We start from the raw sequence: 24,863 nt of genomic DNA, 5'->3' as shown, positions 1-24,863 counted from the left end.
GTCTAAAGCCCAACTATAAATAACTCAGTAAATCAAAATGCTTGAATAAATGCTTCCCTTCACGGGGCTGGAGAGACAGTCCAGCGGGCGGGGAGGCTGCCTTCCACGCCGCAGACCCAGGTTTGCTCCCTGGCACCCTCGTGTTCTCCACAGCACCTCCAGGAGCGAGCCCCGAGTGCAGTGCTAGCAGCAAGTCCTGAGCACAAACAACTGGATGTGGCCCAAAATGCAAAACACACACAAAAAATAAAATTAAGTGTTTAAATTCTAACAGTAATTTCTGTACATTCAAATAGAAATTCCAGAATAGTATAGAATCTGGTAGTATAGAATAGTATAGTATTCTACAGAGTAAACACGACCCGGAGTCAGACAAGAACTTGATATTCATATCAGCCATACCAAACCATGCTTTTCCTGTAAGGCGATTTCTTCTGACATTATTTCTCTGAGTGAAACTTTTTTAGTTTGAGTGTTCCAATGATCCAATAAGTTAGGTAGCATTTCAGATGTTGCTAAAGTCTTTAGCAATTTTTTGCCTGTTTTCTGAGGTGTTTTTTGTTCAGCATTATCAAAACCACAATGTTCAACCAGGGAAGGATCTACAAAAACAGTATAAGTAATGTCAAATCACCAAAAATAAATGTAAAAATTAAGAATTATTCATTTTGTCACAAATATCTCGATAAGAGATAATTCCAGAAACAAAGTTTTTACTTTTAAATTATAAATACGTCATGTATTACAGAGCTAAAAGAAATACTATATTCAAGCAGGAATATTTCAAGTGAACAATAATCTGAGTATTATTCAGTATCTTTTCCATTTCACATCAACACACAGAAGATAGACATGGATACATATATATACATATGTACATATGTATATATACGTATACACACAGTGGTAAGCACAGCAAGTTTGTAATGCAGTTCAGCTCCTAGTATATAGTCACTGAAAAGATACCGAGTCAATGAAATTCAATATGAAAAAGAAACTGAATATTCTAAGAAGTTCACAACAGGATTTAATGTTTAACAGTTCAGCATCTCTAAGAGATATCAAGACATTCCTTTTTTTTTTTTTTTTTTTTGCTTTAGGGTCATACCCAGTGATGCACAGGGATTACTCCTGGCTCTGCACTCAGAAGAGTGCCAAGCAAACATCCTCCCAGCTGAACTATCACTCTAGCCCCGATATGGATACATTCTGACAGAAACCTTAGCATTTATGGAGTGAGGTAACAGCACACAGAATCACTGACACAATTCTGATATACTTAAGGTCCTCTCCATCTCAAGCAGCTTTAACCGCTGAAGCTACAGCACAACTATTGGTTTGAACTTAACTAAAGTAGATCCTAAGAATCCTCAATGTGGGTTCCAGTGTGGAGAACAAAAACAAGGCATGTCGAGGAACTCAACGACAAAAGGAGGGTCCCATTAACAGGCCTACCACCCTACACTGATAGTTAAGAACAGCATTACCCAAGAGAACTCTGGAAGCAAGTATCTTTAATTCAGGGGCAGTCAAGATAAGACAATGGGTAGGGTGCTTGCCTAGCATGTGGCCAACCTGGGTTTGATCCCCAGCACCACACACAGTTCCCTGAGCCCTGCGAGGAGTGACTCCTGAGCAGAGTCAGGAGTACGCCCTGAACACTGTCCCAAAACAAACTAATTTCATTTTAGCCTATTTTTAAAAAGGCAAACTTTCTTTTATGCCTCACATTGTAATTTTGTAACCAAGTAATATTTCAACCATGTTCCAAAACACACGAACATGTATCTTAATAGGAATTATCTTGACCATATGTATTAAAACAACGTAAGTATCCCACAGAACTGGTTAAATTTAAATACTGTAAGAACTTCTTTAAGTTTTATTTATTTGTCATTATTAAACATTAAATATTATCTAATAAATTTTATCTGCAAACCAAAATTTCTAGATCATGTATTTTGAGAAAGTATAATGTAAAATGAGTTAAGACTGGCACATATGCTACCCAATATGTGCTGCTTGTGCCCCCGCGGCCGAGCACATGTGTCATCCGGACAGGGGTGTTGCCCACATCCCCCCTTTTGAGATGTGCACTTTCAGGCTTTCGTGTCTAATGCTAGGATGTGTGTAGGGACTCTCTTCACCCTTGGAGAAGCCCAGCTTCTCTCTTGAGCACGGACTCTCCACCCTCTCCCCACTTTCTCTTCCTCCTTCCCTTCAAAAACTCCAAATAAAATGTTTTACTTTGGGGCTGGAGTGATAGCACTTCGGGTAGGGCGTTTGCCTTGCACGCGGCCGACCCGGGTTCGATTCCCAGTATCCCATATGGTCCCCCGAGCACCGCCAGGGGTGATTCCTGAGTGCAGAGCCAGGAGTAATCCCTGAGCATCACTGGGTGTGACCCAAAAAGCAAAAAAAAAAAAAAAAAAAAAGTTTTACTTCAAAAAACAGTAATAAAATGAGTTAACACTGATCTAGATACACCAAGTCAAAGTCAAGACAAGAACATGAACAAAAAAGACTGTTTTACCTCGTGTAAGTTTGCCCAAGGATACCTCTTCCTGTCGCTGTCGTTCCTACACACAAATACAGAACAGGGCATGGCAAAGGAAGGGTACATTAGTAAACAAGGTTACATAATTATTCTCTAGAAGTCAGTTCTACAGTTTATCTATCTATGAATAGTTCTTGTTAAATTTATCTAATTATTTATAAATAAGGGCTGGAGCAATAGCACATAGGTAGGGCGTTCACCTTACACGTGGCCAACCTGGGTTCGATTCCTCTGCCCCTCTCGGAGAGCCCCGCAAGCTACTGAGTGTATCTCGCCCGCACTGCAGAGCCTGGCAAGCTACCCGTGGTGTATTCGATATGCCCAAAACAGTAACAACAAGTCTCAAAAATGGAGACACTACTGGTACCCACTCGAGCAAATCAATGAGCAACGGGATGACAGTGATACAGTGATTTATAGATATATAGTTTTATATTTATTTTTCTATAAATAGTTCTTGTTAAATATAATACAATAAATTTACAACGTATGAGCCAGAGACAGTACAGGGATCTAGGCACTTGGTTGACCCCAATTCCATCCCTGGCACCAGCAAACCATCCCCGAGAACTACCAGGAATGAGCCCTGACAACAGAGCTAAGAGTAAGCCCCAAGCACAGGTAGGTGTGGTCATAAAAATAGAAAAATGAAGCATGACTGCATTTGTTTACATATTTATAAACTTATAAACTTGGGGGGGAGAGATTGGTTTTCAGCTCAGGGGCTATTCACACCTCACATGGTGTCAGGATCAAACCTAAGTCCTCCTGCGTTCAGAGCATGCCCTCAGTCTATTGAGTTCTCCCTCCAACCCCTCCGATATGCCACATCTTACCAAATTATTTTTCAGGAGTAGAAACTGAGCACTATAGGCATGGCCCAGAAACAAAACAACTTTGATAGTAAATCAAATATTTAACTTAGAGAACAAAAACTTACTATTACTGATTCAAAAAAAAAAAATCACAATGAACTTCATCATAAGTTATATTAACTTGACCAGTCTGGAAATAATCAAAAACATTGGAAAAAGAAAAAAAAATTGTTAACTGGTAAAAATTAACCTCTTCTCACTCCGTCCCCTAAAAAGAGGGTGCAGAGACATAGTACAGAGGTTAAGACACTTGACTTGCATGCAGTCTATCCCTGGTACCACATAAAACCTACTGAGCACTGCCCGGGGTGGACCCCTGAGCATCAATCCAGGTATAAGACCTGAGCACTGCTGAGTATAGCCCAAAATAACAAAAACAAGGGGAGGGGGAGACATCATTCTCACAGTCAAAATTCAAAAGAACTCTAACAGCATATTATGCTTTTGGAGGCTTGGGTATTTTTGGGCAGGGGGAGGGAGAAGGGAGGTTACAGTTTTCTTGGTTTGGAGGGCACACCTAGCAGTGCTCAAGACTTAATCCTGGCTCTGTGGTCAGGGGTCACTCTTGGGAGTGGTGCTTGGGAACCATATGGAATGCCAGTGATCGAATCTGAGTGGGCTGCACAAATATCCATCTGCTGTACTATCACTCTGGCCTGAATAATAATAATAGTAATAATAATAATAATAATAAATAATAATGATGTTATATTGAAAAGCAATGATGACAAAATAGAGAAAAAAGTACTTTATAAAAAAGTCTACCAACCATTACAGACTCTTTCCATTTCTCATGAATCACTTTAGCTAGATTGAGATCTATATGAACCACACAATCCTCAACTGTGAGAGATCCTTATGAGGGAAAATGAAAAAAGGAAAAAAGAAGTCAGTTGTTACTCTTTATACATTTGCAGAATATGCTCAACCACCCTAGGCATTATAAAATTAATCTGTATTATAAATTACTAACATGTTTCCAGTTACTAAATCTCTTAGAAAATGTTTGAGTCTGTCTTCAGTTATGTAACACAATACACAAAGCTTAAAACACTTATTTTATTTGTCCCATTGTTCAAATATTTTTAACTGATTCATTCCCATTAGTCAATGCTTCAGTAATTATGCTTTAAGAAATTAATCTCCCACAAGAATGAAAAGGAGATTCCTCTGCCTCCAGAAAATTAATATTTTTCTCCCAACTATAAAGACTCCCAACCTTCAGAATGGTGAAAAAATAAAAATGTCGGGGCTGGAGCCACAGCACAGTGGGTAGGGCGTTTGCCCTGCACACGGCCTACCCGAGTTTGATTCCCAGCATCCCATATGGTCCCTGGAGCACCACCAGGAGTAATTCCTGAGTGCATGAGCCAAGAGTAACCCCTGTGCATCGCCGGATGTGACCCAAAAAGCCAAAAAAAAAAAAAAAAAGCCTTGTTCAAGTCTCAAAAAATTTTAAAAAGAAGAGCGAGAAAGAAAAAAAATTCATCTCTGGTACCTCGATTCATTTTTCAAAAACCTCAACAAACACACTGTGTGGAAAGCAGGGTAGGCTTGGGGCAGGAGCGATAGCAGAGAGTAGGGCGCTTGCCTTGGATTCAGCCAATCTTCAGCACTCCACATGGAGTGATTCCTGAGTGCAGGGGCAGGAGTAAAACCTGCTGGGTGTGTGACCCCAAAACAAAATGCACACACAGAAAAAAGAAACCAGGGCAATCAACACAAATTACTTTTCTAATTCAATTAACATCTGAAATAATTTAGAAAGCAAAATACAACCCTAAATCTATATTCTCTAGTCAAGCAATGACATACATGAGATAATTAATTTTTCCTTACCTGAGTCAATACCAACAGGACCAAATAATTCACTGAGTTGAAAAGCCAGTTCGGGGGGTAAGGCCAATTCCAGACAGTCTATGGTCAGAGATTTGGCAGTCACTGGCGTGGCATTCAACATCTCTGTTTTACCTTCTTCACCACCACCACCAGCTGACAAAGTACTCCCTGTCATTAAAAGTTTCTCCATTTCCTGTTCAACTTCACTCATAAATTCTTCTGTATTTGTAAATTTTCCATGATCCTTTGGAACTTTTTCATTTTTCCTCATTTCAAAGGAGTCGGTGAAATAAGTTGTTTCATTTAGTGCAAGATTTGATGTGCTCAATATAGAATTTAAGTTATTAGACAAATTCAAAGAACATCTACTGTCTCCAATGTCTCTGACTTCTAGATTCTCAATTTCACTTTTGTCTTTGTCAGCAGTAGCTTTGAGAATACCTGGAAATGACTGCTTAGCATTATATAATCCCAAAAGTTCAGCATGACTATCAGCTGGGGCTTCCTTAGTGTTCTTTAGATCTGCATTGCCGTCAGGAAATATACTCGCTGCTAATGCAGGTTTGTCAGTGGTTGTGATTCTTGTTTCTGTCTGTTCTAAGTTTGCTTTTTCTGAATCATAAATGGACTGCATATTAGTGTCACCGATACCAATTCCATGACTATAGTGTGGCACAGAAAAATTAGAATCCTCAAAGGATCCTCTTTGGCTAATAATTTCCTTCAAATTCAGTCCCAGAGAAAATGGTCCAATTTGTTCTTCGTCATAGGAATTTTTATTATTCTCAAATTCTGTATCCTCACATAATTTTGTTTCAGAATCCAACAAAAGGCTTGTGGCCCATATAATATCTTTATTACATCTTTCATATAAGTCTTTAAGGGCTTCTAATGAAAAAGAACCAAATAGTTTACAAAGAATATTAAGATTTTCAGATTCATCAGCACTGGTAAGCTCACTCTCTTCAACATACGTGCTTTTATCATACATTACCCTGTATGGAATTGTTTCTTGAACATCTAATTTTGTGTTAATATTGAAAGCTTTTGGTTTAAATCCATCTAATCTTCCTGTTAATACTCTTACAGAATCTGAAACACTAATTTTATTCTTTTCTATTTTCCAAAGAAGAGCAAAATCTTGTGGCTCAGTCTGAGAAGACACGCCTACTTCTAGGCCAAGGAACTCGTTTGGTGTCCCTTCTGAAAATTCACCTGAAATGTGTGCTCGTACCGCTCCGGAAGTAGCTGGAACACTACTAGGAAAAGTAAGCGACAGTGAATGCGGCCCGTGAATCGTTTTACTTAAACAGGTCTTATTGCTGTGGGTCATCTCACTGGAAAGCAATTCTGAACTTCCAAGAGGGGAACAACCCAGTGATTTCAGTTCTTCAGGACTTGTGCCCCAATAGGCCTCATGTGCTGGATATAAAGATACTTCATTCACACTGTCATTAGCTCTAAATTCTAGGTTAGGTTCATTTAAACCTGTCTTTGGCATTCTTGACCTGTTCTCCCTCTGACCTAAAGACTCAGAGCAAGGCCAGTCACCCACAGCACTGAATGTGGTATTTTCGGTATTTTTGTAAGTATCAAACTTACAACTACTGAAAGCTTCTGAATCATCACACTTGGCTTCTTCTATACCTTCTTGCAGAGATCCTTGTTGCTGGTAATGATCCAAATTCACAGACTGACTACTATCTAACACCGTGTGTGATGGAGGGTGATTATGCTTCTTGTCACTTTGTACAGATGAAGCTTTTTCAGCTTTTCGGTTTCTTTTTACCCTCTGACCAATAGTCTTATCTACTGGCCAGTCACCAACAAAATTTGACAGTTCATTTCTCGGGAGCTTTTCTACAGCTGGTTTACTTTTTTGTTTTCCAAAGGCTTTTTTCTTTACCGTTACTCTTTCTTCTGCTATTTCACCTGAAGAAGGTTTTTCCATTTGAAGTGGTACAATATTTGAAAGGTCACGGTTTTCTTGATTATTTTCACTGTAACAAATAGTTGGTGACACTCTCTCAACAAAATCCGGTTTGCTACACTCTATCTTAGAAGCTCTCTCCACATGCTCTTCTTTTTCAGTTTTGTCTCTTACCTGAACTTGGTTTTCAGAATCAGAAAAAGGCGTATCTGGGGCCTCCTGAATCAAAGCACTCTGAATGCTAAGGTTCATACCACTCATTTCTTTTGTTTCTTTATTTAAGTCTGCGTGAGGAAGATATGTAACATTCTCAGATAATACAGCTTCTTTGGGTTTCCTCTCTTCAATCAACTCTAGGTGCTTCAAAGATGACGATAAAACATTTTCTTCTTTTTCAAAGGTGGTGTCTTCTTGGTCTCTTGGGCTGCAAAATTTTTTTTCATTATTGAGAAAAAAACCTCTTAATGTTGTAAAGAAGTATTCAACTGAAATGTAAGATGCTAAAATTCTGAAAATTCAAGAAATAAACTCAATCTACAAAACCTTATTTTTAATTGTCCCTATGCATTATGCACATATCTTTGTTGTACCCCAACACCTAGCAAAGTATGTGGAATAGGAAGTTTTCAACCCTTTTTCAAATTGAACAGTAAACATGAGAATAGTATTCTCATCAAGCATTTTAGTAAGTAAGATTCTAAATTTGTTTCCACACTTTCCTTGCTCTTTTCCAACTATTTAAGATTAAAATGTGCGATAGCTTGGCCTCTACACCACCCATTTGCTACAGAGGAAAATGCCTAAGCTTCACTCAGGGAGCAGTATCTCCCTCTCACTCTCTCTCTCTCTCTCTCCGATATTCCTTGTTGGATTGTTTATAACTAGGGGCCGAAGTGATAGCACAGCGGGTAGGGCGTTTGCCTTGCATGCAGCCGACCTGGGCTCGATCCCCGGATCCCATATGATCCCCCAAGCACCGCCAGGAGTGGTTCCTGAGTGCAAAGCCAGGAGTAACCCCTGAGCATTGCTGGTTGTGACTCAAAAAGCAAAAAAAAAAAAAAAAAAAGTTTATAACTAGTCTCAGCATTAACTTCGAAATCAGCTCTCTTTTGCTTCCTCCCTCCCTTTCTTCCTTTTATGCTGGGAGCACAATCCGCTGTGCTCATGGCTGACTCCTGACTCTGCACTCAGGAATCACTCCTGGAGGTGACGAGGATCTACTGCATGCGAGCCCAGTGCCTTTCAGTCTCTCCAGTCCCATCCTTGCTTTGTCCCAGGAGCTCTCAAAGTGCTAATATGCCCAGGAGGTTTTCCCAAATTAAATCATATCCAAGAGTTTTCTAAACATTAGATTGAAATCTAAATCATATAAACATATTAAATCATAATCTTTTTAAGATCTTTATAAACAAAGTAATTATACAAATTTGGAGAAAGAAGAGCTAAAATATAAAGAGATTTCAGAACCTGTCAAAGATTAAAAATCAGTTCTGAAGCCAAAAAATACTACCCAAAGGGGGCTGGAGCAATAGCACAGCGGGTAGGGCGTTTGCCTTGCACGCGGCCGACCCGGGTTCTAATCCCAGCATCCCATATGGTCCCCTGAGCACCACCAGGGGTAATTCCTGAGTGAAGAGCCAGGAGTAACCCCTGTGCATCGCCGGGTGTGACCCAAAAACAAAAAAAAAAAATACTACCCAAAACCCCTGCTCTTAGGGCTGGAGAGATAGTACAGCAAGTAGGGAGCTTGCCTTGCACAAAGCTGACCCAGGTTCAATTCCAGGAACAACAGAGAGTCCCCTGAACCCTCCAGGAATGATCCCTGAGCACAGAGTCAGGAGTAAGCACTGAGCATCACTGGGTATGCCGAAAGATTAAGAAGCCCTGCTCTTAAACACTTCACAGCATTGTGCCTCTATAAAAGAACAGTTACAAATAACCTTTTCCCAACTCTGCTCCTTTTGAGAAAGTCTATCAAGGCTTCCCATGAGAGATAAGGGTAGAAAACAATAGTTCTTTTTCACTCATTTATCAATCCAAAATTTATGTGCCCTAAATATTTAGACTCAGTACTATCTTGGATTATAAGCTTTCAAAAGCCTTATAAAGTATGCCATTAAGAATTAATTTGGGGGGCAGAGCCATAGTACAGAGAGTAGGGCGTCTGCCTTACATGCAGCTGACCAGAGTTCAATTCCCGATTCCTATATGGTCCCCAGCACCGCCAGGAGTAATTAGTTCAGAGTGAGGAGTTAACCCCCGAGCATTGTCGGGGGTTAAAAATTAATTTAGGTGCCAGAGAGACAACACAGTGGATAAGGGGTGAGGCCCTGCACACAGCTGACCCAGGTTCAATATCTAGCATACCATATGGTCCCCTGGGCACTGCCTGGAGTAATTCCTGAGTGCAAAGCCAGGAATAAACCCTGAGCATCACCGGGTCTGGCCCCAAAACAACAACAACAGTAACTACAAAACAACAAAAATCATTTAAATTTGGATGCCAGAGAACTAGTACAGTGGGTAAGGCATTTGCCTTGCTCGCATCAATCAGATTTCTAGCCCCGGCACTACATACAGTCCCCCAGGCCCCACCAGAAGTAATCCCTGGGCAGAGCCAGGAGTAAGCCCTGAGCAGAGCCTGGAGTGGCACAAAAAAATTAATTTTTATACTAGCTTAAAATAATATTTTTACTCATTTCTAAGGAAATTAAAAGATGATATAACTACATTAAAATAACAGACAATAAAGTAACAAATGATACTGAATTATCAAGAAGTGTTAGTAAAGGCCAGAATCTTCATACTACATAGAAAAGTCATCACAAGCCCTGCAGACAATGGAAAATAAAACCCGTTGTGGCTTGTATAAATTTTCCTCTCCATTTTTTTGGTTTTTGGGCCACACCAGGCTGTGTTCAGGGCTAACTCCTGGCTCTCCACTCAGGGGTCACTCCTGGCGGGCTCAGGGGACCATATGTGGTGCCTGGATTTAACTCAGGTAGGCTGCATGCAAGATATGTGCCCTCAGCACTGTACTATCTCTCTGACCCCAAACTTGACTTTTCTTGCTAATGCTATACAACCACCTATATATAGATATATCCTTCACCAGGCAAGACTATATATATGTTCTCTCAAAGAAATGTCTACCTTACTTTAAAAGATGCTTGTTAGTGATTTCACAAATTCTAAAACTGTGATAATATTTTTTAAAATTATGCCTCACATTGAATATTCTACATAGAAATGTTAACCAACCTAGCATTTCTGTCCTCAGAAGAATATGCACACAACTCAATACGTTCAATTTTCTCTGGAACTGAAGAACTCATTATTATTGGCACTGAAACAAAACGCTGATAGTGCTCCAACATTCTTGATATTTTTTCTTTGCTGACCCCATGAATATTACGCCTGAAAATTTCAGAGAAGGAAAGGATAAAAGAAATATTCATAATTTAAGGGGTTTTTTAACCATAAACAACATCAAGAAAAACAGTCATATTTTTCAAACACATAAAACATATTGGCTTATTATAACATAACATATACTGCATAATTTTTATTTTCCATTTACTTGAGATGTCTTAAATTACCATTTAATTTATAATTTCAAACAATCTTTTACAAACTTGAAAATGCTACCCAGTCCAATTACTTTTAAAAAGAAAAAATTATTCTCGAATTCTGCAAAAAATAGTTCTTATCCTTGGGACTTTGGTAAATCAAAGGGTTAGAATGCATGAGCAATATGCACAAAATCCATGGTTCAATCCCAGCTACCAATGGCCTCCTGAGCACATGCTGTGCATAGCCTAATGGCCACCCATAATGCTTGGGAGGCCCAAATATCTAACAATAGATTATGACCATCATTTCAAAAAATTCTATTGGATTTTTGCAATGTGGGAATGAAACCCAGGGCTTCACATATACAAGCAAATGTTCTGCCACTGAACTTCATTCCTGGACTAGTTTTATATACTAGTTAATATGTTATTAACTAGTGTATAAAAAAAATTCACCACAGAGGTTTCTATTTTATGCAGACTAGATAAAAATAAGCGTTCTCCTATTACTATAAAACTAGATTCCAAGTAAATTAAAACAAATGTACATCTTAATATTTTAAGCTCAACCAAAGAAAAGTCTTAGTATTAAAAGCCTTTGGACAATTAAATATGAAACTTGTAAGTTTTGTGTTTTCATTCAGGTGGCTTATTCCTTTGTGTGTTTCTGTTTATAAACTAACATTTAGTTAAGTGTATGGGAATACTCAGGCTCCAAACTGAGGGCGCTGTCACTCAAACCCATCTTCTGGATTTGCACTGGCCAGACTGCCATCGGGTATGTTTAAGGGTCTTTTCTTGAAAACATATCAACTGCCATTATTTTCTATCAGACTGAATCCAAGGGCTGAAATGAACTTTTGCTACCTGGGCAAAGCTGGCTTTCATAATTACCTACCTCGATCTTGTCTGGTTTCAGATCACAGAGAAGCAAAGAGATAGAAAATATAAGAGAGAGGTTAAGAGACATAGACACAGGGGACAGAGCAAAAAAGGTCTCGTATATATTTAATCCAAGTCCCAGAAAGAGCAAAGAGAGCATGTGGGACAGAAGCAATTTAAAGAAAAATATCTAGCAATTTTTTAAAACTGATGAAAGACATCAATCCCCGACCTCAGAAGCCCAACAGATCCCAAACAAGGTAAACAACAAGAAATTCACAAGTTGAAGCACTAAAACTGTCATTTACCAAAGACAAAGAGAAGACATTAAAAGCAACTGGAATCTTTTAATTAGTTCTATCTGTAATTAACAGCTAACAATAACAATAGAAGTCAGAAGAGTTAAATGTTATCTTCAGTAACAGAACTTGACCACTTTAGTAAAAGAACTTGTACTACCCAGCCAAAATATCTTACAAGAATGAAGGTAATAAAAAAGATTTTCAGATGTAAAAAAAAGTTTAATATGAAGCAGACCTATACTATGAAGGAAACCATAAAAGATAAGTATCAAGCAGAAGGAAATTCCCAGATGAAAGATCTATGATTAAAGAAAAATTAATCACAAAGTGACAACTACATGATTGGAAAACAAATAATTTGTGCACATTCTGATGATACTACATAAGGCAGAAGGGAGGCAAGGGACGTGACCCAGTGGCAGGAAGGAGGTAAGTATCAGTGTTCAAAGTCCTCCTATTTATAGAAAGGCTAAGAAAACTACTTAAGTTTAAATTTTGAATCGTGAAAATTAAAATGTAAAATTTCTTTAAAAAATTGTTAATTTGAAGAGGAATAAAAATAATGTTGACGGGGCCAGAGAAACAGCTCAAAGGGCTGAGCACACGCTCTGCATCTGCGAGACACGCAAGGTTCTTTCTCCAGGACCAAACCCTGAGCACCCCCAGAAGACTGTAAGCACCACCAGGGCTGTGGTCCAAAAGCCCCAGCTCCCTAAAAAAAGTTAAATAATTTCCCAATTAGTAGAGAAGAAAAAAACAAGAAACTTTTCATCATTCAAAAATAAATATATAAATAAAAATCCAAATAAGAAATGATAGAAAATAATTCAAATATGTAACTTTCTGTGCTAGGATGAGATAGTCTTACAAAAGATAAGTAGAAAGCACACAGGGAACAGTAAGAAATAAGACCAGTTTTTTTTAACCATAAAAGTTAAACTTATCAGTTCAATGACAAAGATAGAGTGGATTTTACAAAAAAAATCCAACCATGCTGGTTGCAAGAAGTACATTATAGTAAAGTTAAAGAAATTACCCATTTCATAAAAATCTGAAGAAAATAAAACTTAAATACTAACTAAAAGGAACCTGTATTAGTACTATTAATACTAGATAAATTAGATTATCTAAGAAAAATTAATTTTCAGGATTGAGGAAAATTATTAGACATGGGTAAGAGGCCAATTAAATGGTAAATTTCATGATTTTCAAAAAACATCTTCAAAACACATAAACTGAAAATAGGCAAAAATCATAAGAAGCCATAAGAGATCTCTTTAGGTCTCTTTTTAAAATTTCTTTGGCTTTTGGGCCACAATTGGCAGTTTTCAAGTACTAGCGTGAGCTCAACAATCACTCCTAGCCGTCACTGGCCAGCCAGAGGAGGCGCCAAGCTAGACACCAGGGTCAGCAGTATGAAGACGAGAGCTGTACTGTGCTGTACTACTGCGCCGACCCCCTTTATTACTCTCTTCACCGATCAAGCAAATTTAGAGGGAGGAAGGAGCCTCTCAGCAGGGCTCCGGGGATGCAGGCACTCCCAACATGCTTGGCCAAACTGGGTCAAGTGGTTCTAAGCTATGGCACAAGCATGTACCACCCTGGTGGTGATCCAGGGTCATCAGGGCCACACCTGACAGTGGTCAGAGGCTTCATAGTGCCATCTCCCAAACTTAGGCAAAAACCTGGGGTGAGGGGGCTTGGGCAATACCCAGCGGTGCTCAGGACTTATGCTCTGTGTTCAAGAGTGACTTCTGGAGAGTCAGGGGTCTAACCACGACTGGGTTGCATACAAGTCAAGTGCCTACCATCAGTGACAGGGGAAGTAGGTATCGAGGTGGGGATACTAAGACCACACCCAGCAGTGCCCATGGGGTCCTGCAGTCCAAGGAATGGAAATCAAGATCTCACACATGCTACACATATGCTCCACAACTTGTGCTGTACCTCTGGCCCGTCAAGCAAGTATTTTTAAAGTAAAGCTACAGATCTGATCAACAGAGTAAGTATGGTATACTGATCTGAATATTGCCTCGGCCCGCGCGGCCAACTTGAACCTCAGCCGGAGAGAGGGAATGAGAGTTGAATGGGCTAGGGAGGACTGCATGCAATATGCGGCATACAGCAAGTTTACTGAAATCCAAGAGGGTTTATATAGTCCTGTTTTAGCAATGATCAGCAGGTTACATAAACATTATTAATCAAGTGGTGCAAGCAACTTTATTTTTGCCAATATCACTTGTTTTTCGGTTCCTTCTCTCAGCCTTGAGAAACATGGGAAAGCAGATGTGGCCTTGAGCATGGCCATGGCAGATACGAGCCAATCCTCCCTTCAGCCTCCTCTCGAGTCCAGCTGCCAGATCATGGTGGCCCTTCAACTTTTCTCACGAGGCAGGTCGCCAGAGCATGGTGGCCCTTCGACCCCCTTTCCAGGCTGGCTGCCAGAGCATGATGGCCCTTCGGCCGCCTGTCAAGGTCGGCTGTCAGGGGATGACTCATCCTCACGCCAAGTTTCTCCATACCCATTCCCGTTTACAGGAACTAAGGTAGGGGGTGCTTAGGCCCCCTCCTCATCCAGTCCCTGTTTACAGGGACAGAGGCAGGGGGTGCCTAGGCCTGTCTCCAACAGACTATTACAGCCAATATATATTCTTACCAAGTACACATGAAACCTTTACAATGACCATAAACTCAGTCATAAATACATTATCTTGAGGGGCCACAGAGATAGAAGGATAAGATGCTTTCCTTGCATGTGGCTGAATCAGCTCAATTCCTAGTACCACATGTGATCCTCTAAGCACCACTAGGACTAACTCCTAGGCACCAGCCAGGAGTAAGACCTCAACACAGCCAAGTTGTGGGAGGGAAGCGGAGGTGAGGGTGGGAAAAACATTAAAAGTACCATTTAATTCCTGGCACCAGATCGCCACCTGAGTATCAAGGGATATAACCATAGCCGTGGGTCTTAGAGTCCCCAGTACCCAAAGGGCACTGCATGCTCAGAGCCCAGCATTCAAATGTCTGGCCCAGCATGCTGAGTCCAGGGCCCCAGAGCACTTCTCTTTAAAAATTCTGAAGCTCTGAAGGTATGAGATGCGGTTATGTGCTAAAGCTCAGGTTTTACATGCCTGAGGCCCTGGGATCAAACCCTAGTAATATAAGAACAACAGAAAATAAACCTACTCTGGGACTGAAGATACAGTTCAGTGATAGAGCACGTACTTGTTTTTTTGTTTTTGGAGGGTCACAGTGATAGAGCACTACTTGTTTTTTTGTTTTTGGAGGGTCACACCTGGCGATGCACAGGAGTTACCCCTGGCTCTGCAGTATATATATATATATATATATATATATAATAATATATATCATAGACTTATTATCACATAAATTTTTTGACTACTGAAGCTGAAATCCAATTTTTCAAAGGATAAATTTTTAAGCCATCTGCTTAAAAATCTTATAAACACAGTTTTATATGACAAAATTAAAGAGTAAAACTAGGGAGCTGGAGAGATCGTATAGTACGCAGGGTGTTTGCTTTGTACTTGGCCGACCCAGGTTCAATCCCTGGCACCCCATATGGTCAAGGCAGCCAGAAGTGATCTCCGAGCACAAGAGCAAGCACCTCGGGGTGTGGTCCAAAAAAACAAACAAAAATTTTAATTAAACATAAAGAATAAAACTGAGGTTAGAGTAAAACTACAAGGAGATAAGGAGCTTATCCCACACACAACCAAACTGGGCTTAATCCCCAATACCCTCTTCATATGATTCCCCAACCCCTACCAGGAGTGATTCACATAGCTGAATACTGCTACCCTAAAAAATAAAAAATAAATAGACAAGTAAAACTAAAGGACAGGACTGACAGTGCAGTGGGTAGGGCACCTGCCTTGCGCACGGCTGACCAAGGTTCAATCCCTAGTACCCCAAATGGTCCTCAGAGCCTCTCCAGGAGTGACCCCTGAGTGCAGAGCCAGGAGCAGGCCCTAAGCACCACCAGGTATGGCCCCAAAACAAAAAAATTGTAATTTCTAATTACAAATAAAATTAGAAAATAAACAATAAGAGAAAGTATTTACATTAAATTCTGGGAGCAGTTTATATAAGTCCTAAGGGAAATTTATAGCATCAAGGCTCATAAAAAAACAATTTAATCTTAGAGAAGATTTTTTTCAAAATAACAAAGCAAAGCACATTTAAAACAACATAGAATAAAAGAATTTTTTAATGATTTGAACATAAAATATACTTTTTAATAGAAAAATACACCAAGTAAGGATTGTTTATTTGTTGAAAGCTTGTAACTATCTCACAGTGATTCAATAAAATTTTTAAAAAAAATGTTAATTTGAAAGGCTAATTTTAAAAATCCATGGTGAAAATAATCAAGAAAAAAAGGAAAAAATACATAAACACATAATAATAGTTGAAAAGAACAGATGCAGCAGAGATTTAACTGGCAAGAAAATCAGGTTTTAGTAAGTTTTAAATCTTTAATATAAGACAAATTGCAACTAAGCCTTCTAACTCAAGAAACACCAGATCAAGACAATTTCATAAACGAAGTTATCAAACATTACCACTCACATAAATTTCTGAAGAGAAAAAAGAAAAAACACTTCTCAAGCTTATGAACCTAAAACCATGACACCAAAGCTATGAAAGGCAGGACAAAGAAGAAAATACTACACACTTAGTCTCTCATTTATGATACAAAAATCCTGAAAATAGTGGAAAAGCAAATCTAGAAAACTGTCAAAAGAATAACAAGAAATAAAGTGCGGATGCATGCTGCCGTAGGGATGAACTTTGAAACATTGTGCTAAGTGAAAGAGGACAGACACAAAAGGCCACGTAAATAATTCCACTTATATGCAATGTTCAGAATAGGCAAATCCATCAAATCCATACGGCCAAGAAAGCAGACTAGGAATTGCCGAGGGGAGGGAATAATAGGGAGCAAACATACACTTTATTTTGAAGTGACGGCAATGTTCTCTAACTAGGTAATGGTGGTGGTGGCACGGCATTATATAAATAGTTACTAACATTAAGATATCCTGTAATTAGTATTGAATTTGGTTAAGAACACAATACCCTAATGAAAACTAAGTCAGAGCTATTTCTAAAGGAACAGTAACAACAAGTCTCACAATGGAGACGTTACTGGTGTCCACTCGAGCAAATCGATGAGCAACGGGACGACAGTGACAGTGACATTGCACACAGCAAAACATACTGTGTCCATGTAACATTTTCTCTCCACCACCCTCCGGCATGGGGCAGAGTTAGATATTTGCTATCCTTTCTGCAAATGCTTCCTCATTTCCTTCCAATACTCTAAAAGGTATTACACACATACATTTGTCCACGTGGTAAACTAGTTCAGGAATGCCAAATCCAAGGTTCTATTCTAGTCTCTGATTATTGAGATTTTATTACTAGTAAGTGATAAGGCACTGAATGACACCATTGGAATTTTAGCTCATATTAGGAAAGGATGCAAGTTCTTCACAAACTGAAAAGCAAAATCCCCTTAGATAATACAAAACCTGTAAATGATTTTTAAGTGATGAAGCTGCAGTCTAATTCATTTCTTTCAATATTTATAAAAGGAAAAATCTGAGGTAGACTTAATATGATCTGTAAAACTAAAAAAGTCAGAGTCTCCGAGTTTACCTTGCCAGTTCCTTTGGTTTGAACTTCCACCATGTGTCTGGTTCCCGAAAAAGCACTTTATATTTAAATTTTTGAGACTATATAAAACAAAGACAAAATCATTTAAAAATAATTATTTCCATGAAATTCAGTGTATCTGCTCCCACATTAAAAGCATTTTAGGGCTGACAAGAGAGCTCAACAGTCCCATGTTTTACATGCAGGAGGCCCAGAACCTCAGGATTCCCCCCAAACACCACTGGAAGCAAACCCTGAACACTGCCAGGGTGTGACTCAAAAAAACAAAACCCACAAAAATACAAACCTGAAAAGGACCTAAATATTTATCCTGCATTAAAAGGATAAAATGCACAATGGTTCTGACTCTGTAAATAACTTCTAGTAACATCAGCTATTACTTTGTATGTGCATGCAAGGCATATATATATATATACATATATATATACATATATATATACACACAGGATATATAGTTCATTATTATTTTTTATATATATATCATTGCAGTAAAAGAATACAAACAAGTCAATGATTGTAATGTGAGCCTGAATATAGGTTCAACTATACAACGAAAATCTAAGTTCTTTATGAGATGGCCCAACCTCTGCTGCCAACAATCTCTACATTTCTCCTCTCTGATGTGCAGGAAAACACTCCAAACAAATTATTATATTCTCTCCAACTCCTCTACTCCTAGCCTCTCTTAAACCCACATCAGTAGACATTTCCACTATACCTGGACCTAGATGACAAATTCATAAAACACTAAAAAATGTTATGGGGTCAGAGAGTAAGCAGGGAGCCAGCCCCTCAAAAATTACATCTCCTTAGTCCAGAATTTGCTCCTGAACTCCAAACTCACAGATTCAATTACCCACTGAATGAAACAACTTTTTAAAATGTATAACCCTTGGGGCTGGAGTGATAGCACAGCGGGTAGGGCATTTGCCTTGCATGCGGCCGACCTGGGTTCGAATCCCAGCATCCCATATGGTCCCCTGAGCACCGCCAGGGGTAATTCCTGAGTGCATGAGCCAGGAATGACCCCTGTGCATTGCCGGGTGTGACCCAAAAAGCAAAAAAAATAAAATAAATAAAATCTATAACCCTGATGGGGCTGGAGAGAGGCATAGCAGGTTGGGCACTGGTCTTGCATGTGGCAAACCCAGGTTCAAACCCTGATACCTAATATGGTCCCCTAAGTGATCACTGAGGATAAAGCCAGGACTAAGCCCTGAGCACTGTGGCCATGCCCACCACCACCAAAACCTGCAGTCCTGAAATCCATGCCCACTCACTCCTCCACAAACTATTTTACCTATACTCTTCTCCTCTCTAGCAGGTAACAATCCTTGGTTACAATTTCCAACTACACAGGTCAAGCAAAAACTTTGAACTCATATTTAACTCCAGATCAAATTATCATTTTCACTTTCACTGCCACTGATGGCCTGAGCCTTTCTGTTTGGTTTTTTTTTTTTTCGTTTGGGAGTCTCATCAGGTGTTGCTCAAAGGGGACTCCTGGTTACACTGCTCAGGGACTGCTCCCATGCTATACCAGAGATTGAATCCAGGTTCCCTGTGTGGAAAGCACGCACTCTACTCCCCTGAGCTCTCTCCAGCCCAGAATCTCTTCTTTTAATAGCTGCTATAGTCCTCTCATCTACTTCCATCCTGTTCCCACTATGGCCAGTCTCAACCATGTACTGCAGTGATCCTGTCAAGTCACTTCTCTGTTCAAAGCCCTTTATCAGGTCTTTAGGTAAGTAACTATGGCCAAGTGAGGTTTCAGATCTGGTAAGATCACTGTGCTTTCCCAAGATTAGAAACATAGCTCTCCACTTCATGAGAGCACAGAAAGAAGACAGCCTCTGCTAGCTAGGCAGATTCCTCACCAGAAAAATGATCCTGCCAGGCCCTGACTATCAGACTAAGGCTAGCCTCCAAAACAATGGAAAAATTCTTTTCAGTTCATTAAGGCACCCAATCTATGGCGTCATGTTCTGGTAGTAGGAGCAGAGTAATGTATCATCCAAGCAATTCAATGTAAAATCTAAATTCCCTATAGTGATCTATGAGCCCTTCCATAATCAGCCCAACCATTTCCCATTACTTCTCTGACCTTTCCTCCACTATGGTTTCCTCCCAGTTTTACAAAAATGCCAAGTGATCACTGCTACTTTCTTTCACTGCTCACAGAAACACACAAAGCAAACCCAGACCAGTGATATGATGCCCTATAATGAATTATGCTATTACTCACTTCTACCTCTTCACCCAAGCACCAAATTAAACACAACCTATTCAGAGCCAGACAGTGGGTTTCTCAATAACCAAATGGGTAAGAAATAGTTTAAATAGCCCATCAATCAGTATTCGTAACCTGCAAGCAAATAACTGACTTTTAGCTTTAAAGGGTAGTTTATGAAAAAAAAGAATATACAATGAAGACTATGTGTGGCCCACAAAATATAAGATACACTATCTGAAGCACAGTAAGTAAAATCAGCTGAAAAAAAGACCTATTAAATTATATAAGCATTGTGCATAAGTCAAAAAGATAGTATAGCCAGATCAGGCCTTGCACACAGGACCCAGGTTTAATACCCAGTCATGTGGTCTCCCAAATAACTGCCAAGAATGACCACTCAGCACAAAGCCAGGAGTAAACCCTGAACACTAACAGGTGTCACCACCAAAACAAAAATAAACAGAAGAAAAACATTTTGCATAACAGTATGAGAGAAATAAGCCACAGATGGGAGCAGAGAGCTACTACAGGGATTAAAGAGTTTGCCTGCATATGGCTGATCCCAGTCTGAATATGTGGAAGCATATATGGTCCCCCAAGTATTGCCACTACAGGGGAAAAAAAAAAAAAGAAGCCACTATGCGATAAAAGCAAAAAAGAATAGCCAGTTTTTTAGTAACCTGAGCACTAACTTCCTGAATAAGGACACAATAATACTAGGAAATAAAAGGAAACTGGTAGTAGTAGAGTCAATAAAATTTTACAGTCACAAAATATCACTTCATAGCACTATCTTTTCATAAGACATCTAAAACTAGGTTTTTGTGAGAGTGCAATTACCCCTGGTGGTGCTCAGGACTTACTCCTGGCTCTGTCTCAGGGGCTACTCCTGGCAGTGTGCAGCGGACCATATGTGATGGCAGAGAATAAACCCAGGTCAAATGCATGTAAAGGCAAGCACCTAAAACCCACTGTATTATCTCTCTGCCCCAAAAAAAAAAATTTTCCCTGAGTTTTGGGCCACACCTGGCAGTGCTCAAGGCTGACTCCTGGCTCTGTGCTCGGGGATCACTCCTGATATGGCTCAGGGGACCATATTACCAAGGATCGAACTCTTGACCGTGTCCAAGGCAAGAGTCCTGTCCTCTGTGTATTGCTCAGGTCTCCAAAACTCAGGTTTAAGACAACTGAATCTCACTGAAAACTCAATAATCTTTGTTTAATGGAAAAATCTTATTTTGCAAAGACTAGAGAATGCCCTACGATACCGTTCAAGGATTTAGAATACTTGAGAAACACTTGTTCAATTAACATCCCTGCAAAAATTTAAACCCTTTATTAAAAATTCAACAATTCATAGTACAAACCAAAGCAACATATGGCTTCATTTCCCATGCCTGTAGGTTTGTATTATCTATTATTATAGGAGACACTTTCTTCTCAAAAGCTTCTTTTGCTGAAAAACACAAAGAATGACAATTTTAATATTATCTGTACATTTTAAAAATGGACCGATAAGCATGTACTAATTTACTCTTTTATTTTTTGTTTTGTTTTGTTTTCGGGCCACACCCAGCAATGCTCAAGTTACTCTTGGCTATGGACTCAGGAATTACTCCTGGCAGTGTGCAGGGGACAATACAGGATGCTGGGATTAAAACCAGATAGGACACATACAAGGCAAACACCCTACCTGCTGCTCTATCTCTCCAGTCCCTTACTACTCTATTTTCATATGGAGGTAGATATAAGCTACAACATACTAGTTTCCAATACACAAGAAAACAATTCAATTAATCATCTTGTATATCAAACAGCAAATAGCTAGTTAACATAGAAAATTAGACTATTTTGTTCTTGGGATTTTCTTACTTCCTGTTATGTCTATATTGCTAGGAACTTCCTTCTTAGTACTGTTCTTACTGTGTTCCACATGTTTCAATATGTCACTTCATTTTTGTCTGCTTCCATCTGATTTCCTCATTGTTTTGCAGTAGCATGGTATACAATGCAGTCTTCATGTATTTTAATTTTTCCAGTTTTTGTTTTTTTCTGATTAACTTCTAGTTTTATTTCATTGTGACCCAGGATACTAGGTATTATCTCAATCTTAAAAATGTACTGAATTGTTTTTGTTTTGGGATTCACCAGGCAGTATTCAGGGCTTCCTCCTACTCTACATTCAGAGATCATTGGCTACCAGGGATCAAACCTGGGTCAGTCACATGCAAGGTAAGAACCTTATCTGCTGTACTATCTCTCCTGCACCAAAATTTTATAAAATCTTGTTATGTATCTCAGCAAGTAGTAAAGAATGCTTTGGGAACAAAGAGATAATACAGGAGTAAGATGCTTGAGTGCACACATCTTGCCCCTGTCCAACCCTCGGCATCAATCTATTTTGTGTAATATAGCTATACATGCCTTTTTTAAGGTTATTTGCTTAGCAACCTCTTATTTGAGCCTATCACTGCAGTTCAAATGAATCTTCTCTAAATAGCAAAATTTTGGAGTTTGTTTCCAGATCAATCTGGCCACTGTGCCTTTTGATGTTTTCAGACAACTGAGGTTTAGTAAAATTATTGATAAAAGGCATTGCCATTTTGGGGGCATTTTTTTTGGTTTTCTCTTGGTTAGGTTTTTTTGTGGTTTCTTTGAGGCAGGTCTGAGGAGTTTGGGGCCACACCTAGCGATACTCAGAGCTAACTGCTGACTCTGTGCTCAGGGATCACTCCTGGCAGGGCTCAGGGGACCATATGGGGTCCAGAGATCTAACTGTGCAAAGTAAATGCCCTATCCACTGTATTATTGCTCCAGCCCCAAAAGGAACTGCCATTTTTCCTATATGAATTCTGTCACTGCAGTTTGTCTCTGATCTTTTCTCTTCTTTTTCCTTATAGCTTGTTTCTTCTAGACATTTTTGTTTTGAAATTATCATTGTGTTTAGACACAGAGCTAAACCAAATAAATTTCAAGATCATTCTAAGAGTCCCAAATATTACTATTCTCTACATTTTGTTTGGAGGTATCTTGCTATTTTTCCAACTGTGATTTCTTTTTCCTGTTAAAGAAGATCCTTCAGCATTTCCTGCAGAGCGGGATTAGGGATGAGCTGCTACCCTGTCTACTACCCTGTCTGGAAAGTGATTTATCACTCTTTTAAGCCTCAGCAACAGCCTAATTGGGTGGAGTGCCCATGATTGGAGGTCTTTTCCATTCTGCACTTTTGTATAGCTTGCCATGCCATCCTGGTCTGCAGGGTTTGTTCAGAAATTGGCAAGTCTTATGAGAGTTCCCGTACATGTGCTATCTTGCTGTTTGGGGGAATTCCCTGGATTTGATTTTTTGCTATTTTAATTAAAACATGTTTTGGTATGCATCTGTTCGAGTTTCTTTTATTTGGAATACTTTGAGATTCCTGGAGCTGAGTGTATTTTCTTCCTCAAAATGAAGTTCTCGGTTATTACTTTTTAACATTAGAATTCAGCCCCTTCCTCCCTTCTTTGTCTATGCTGTAAATATTGTTTCTTTCAAATTGTCCCACTAATCTCTTAGGATATTTTTTTATTGCGTTATTCACTTTTTTTTTCAGTGTCAGAATTAAGCCTCAAACATTAAAGGCAAGTGCTGTAACAGAGAGCAGATTCACAGATCCCGGTTCTTTTTTTTCACTTTCTGCGGTTTCTCTATCATTTCCTCTACTCATATCCTTGGGCTCACTTATTCAATCATCAGCTTCTATATCGTGAAGTGAACCCCATACACTGCATTTTTCAGTACTACTTGTTTAGTTACTATACTTATTTTTTTTTTTTTTTTTGCTTTTTGGGTCACACCTGGCCATACACAGGGATTACTCCTGGCTCTGCACTCAGGAATTACTCCTGGCGGTGCTCAAGGGACCATAAGGGATGCTGGGAATCGAACCCGGGTTGGCCACATGCAAGGCAAATGCCCTACCCGCTGTGCTACTGCTCCAGCCCCTATATACTTTATCTTTTGTTTTGGTTTTTGGACCACACCAGGAGATGCCTGGGGAACCATGTGGATCTGAGCACTGAATCCAGGGCATAAACACTTCTGTACTTTGTGCTATCTCCCTACCCACTTACTACATTCTTTAGCTCTATGTTTCTGTTTAGACTTCGCTCATACTTTCTTTGTCCTTGCTGACTATGACTATTATTATATTATAAAATATTTCAGTATTACTAGGAGTATTGCTCTGAACTCTTCAGGAAGTTTATTTAACTCTGTTGTACTCAGGGCTCTTCTCACTTTTTTCTTGCCACCTGAGTGCAGGTGAGTCGCTCTGCCTCCTCATGACATCTGGTGCTACTCAAGAGCCAGGGCTGGGGACCTGTAGTTGGAGAGGGCGGGGCAGCAGCCATAAACTCATGGCAGTGAGGGTCAGGCAACAGCCACGACTCTAATTTAGTACAAACTTAGATGAACACCAGGAATTTGTGGTAATGAGTGCCTGAGAGCAGCAATACCATCAAAATCAAGCAGGCAAAGGTGTCAAACAAGGATACATAGACACAAGTACTTGGCAAGGCCTGTGGCACCAACTTCAAGAGGTCGGGACAATAAACAGGAATCAAGGTCAAAAGTACTCAGCGGTAAGCCTAAGTGAAAACCGGGGATCACAATTTTAAATAACCAGCAGTCTTTGTATTCGAGGTTCAAGTGGACCTAGGTGAGAACAAGTGAGTCAAGGTTGTGTTACCCAGGGATATAGGCTCTAGAGGATTTGAATGGCCATGAGAGGTGCATGTAAGTGTCAGTGGTGGCAATTTAGAGGACTTAAGGAAAATCAGGAGTGTGGTCACAAGTGCCCTAGGCAGCTTCGATGCCAAGTTCATAATCTAATAATGAGCACTAATGTCCATTTCACTGTGCTCTATTAAAAAAAAAATATTTAAAAAAATAAAACCAGGGCTAGGACTAGAAGATAGTTTAACAGGTAA

General features: G+C 39.5%; 1 protein-coding gene across 3 annotated transcripts in view; it reads right to left on the bottom strand.

The window, feature by feature from the left end:
* Window positions 1–24,863, bottom strand: part of N4BP2 (NEDD4 binding protein 2) — a 67,659-nt gene that overhangs the window by 18,865 nt on the left and 23,931 nt on the right. For all 3 annotated transcript variants that reach the window (XM_055139627.1, XM_055139628.1, XM_004608013.2), the window contains 7 exons: window positions 21,261–21,349; window positions 17,643–17,719; window positions 10,463–10,618; window positions 5,272–7,625; window positions 4,202–4,287; window positions 2,534–2,579; window positions 403–602 (listed from right to left, as the gene is read on the bottom strand). In XM_055139627.1, coding sequence (XP_054995602.1) covers window positions 403–602; window positions 2,534–2,579; window positions 4,202–4,287; window positions 5,272–7,625; window positions 10,463–10,618; window positions 17,643–17,719; window positions 21,261–21,349 — 3,008 coding nt within the window. The remainder of the gene's footprint in view (window positions 1–402; window positions 603–2,533; window positions 2,580–4,201; window positions 4,288–5,271; window positions 7,626–10,462; window positions 10,619–17,642; window positions 17,720–21,260; window positions 21,350–24,863) is intronic.

This window comes from Sorex araneus, chromosome 5 (genome assembly GCF_027595985.1).
Source record: "Sorex araneus isolate mSorAra2 chromosome 5, mSorAra2.pri, whole genome shotgun sequence".
Classification (NCBI taxonomy): Eukaryota; Metazoa; Chordata; class Mammalia; order Eulipotyphla; family Soricidae; genus Sorex; species Sorex araneus.
This window is presented reverse-complemented; position numbering and strand designations above follow the sequence as displayed.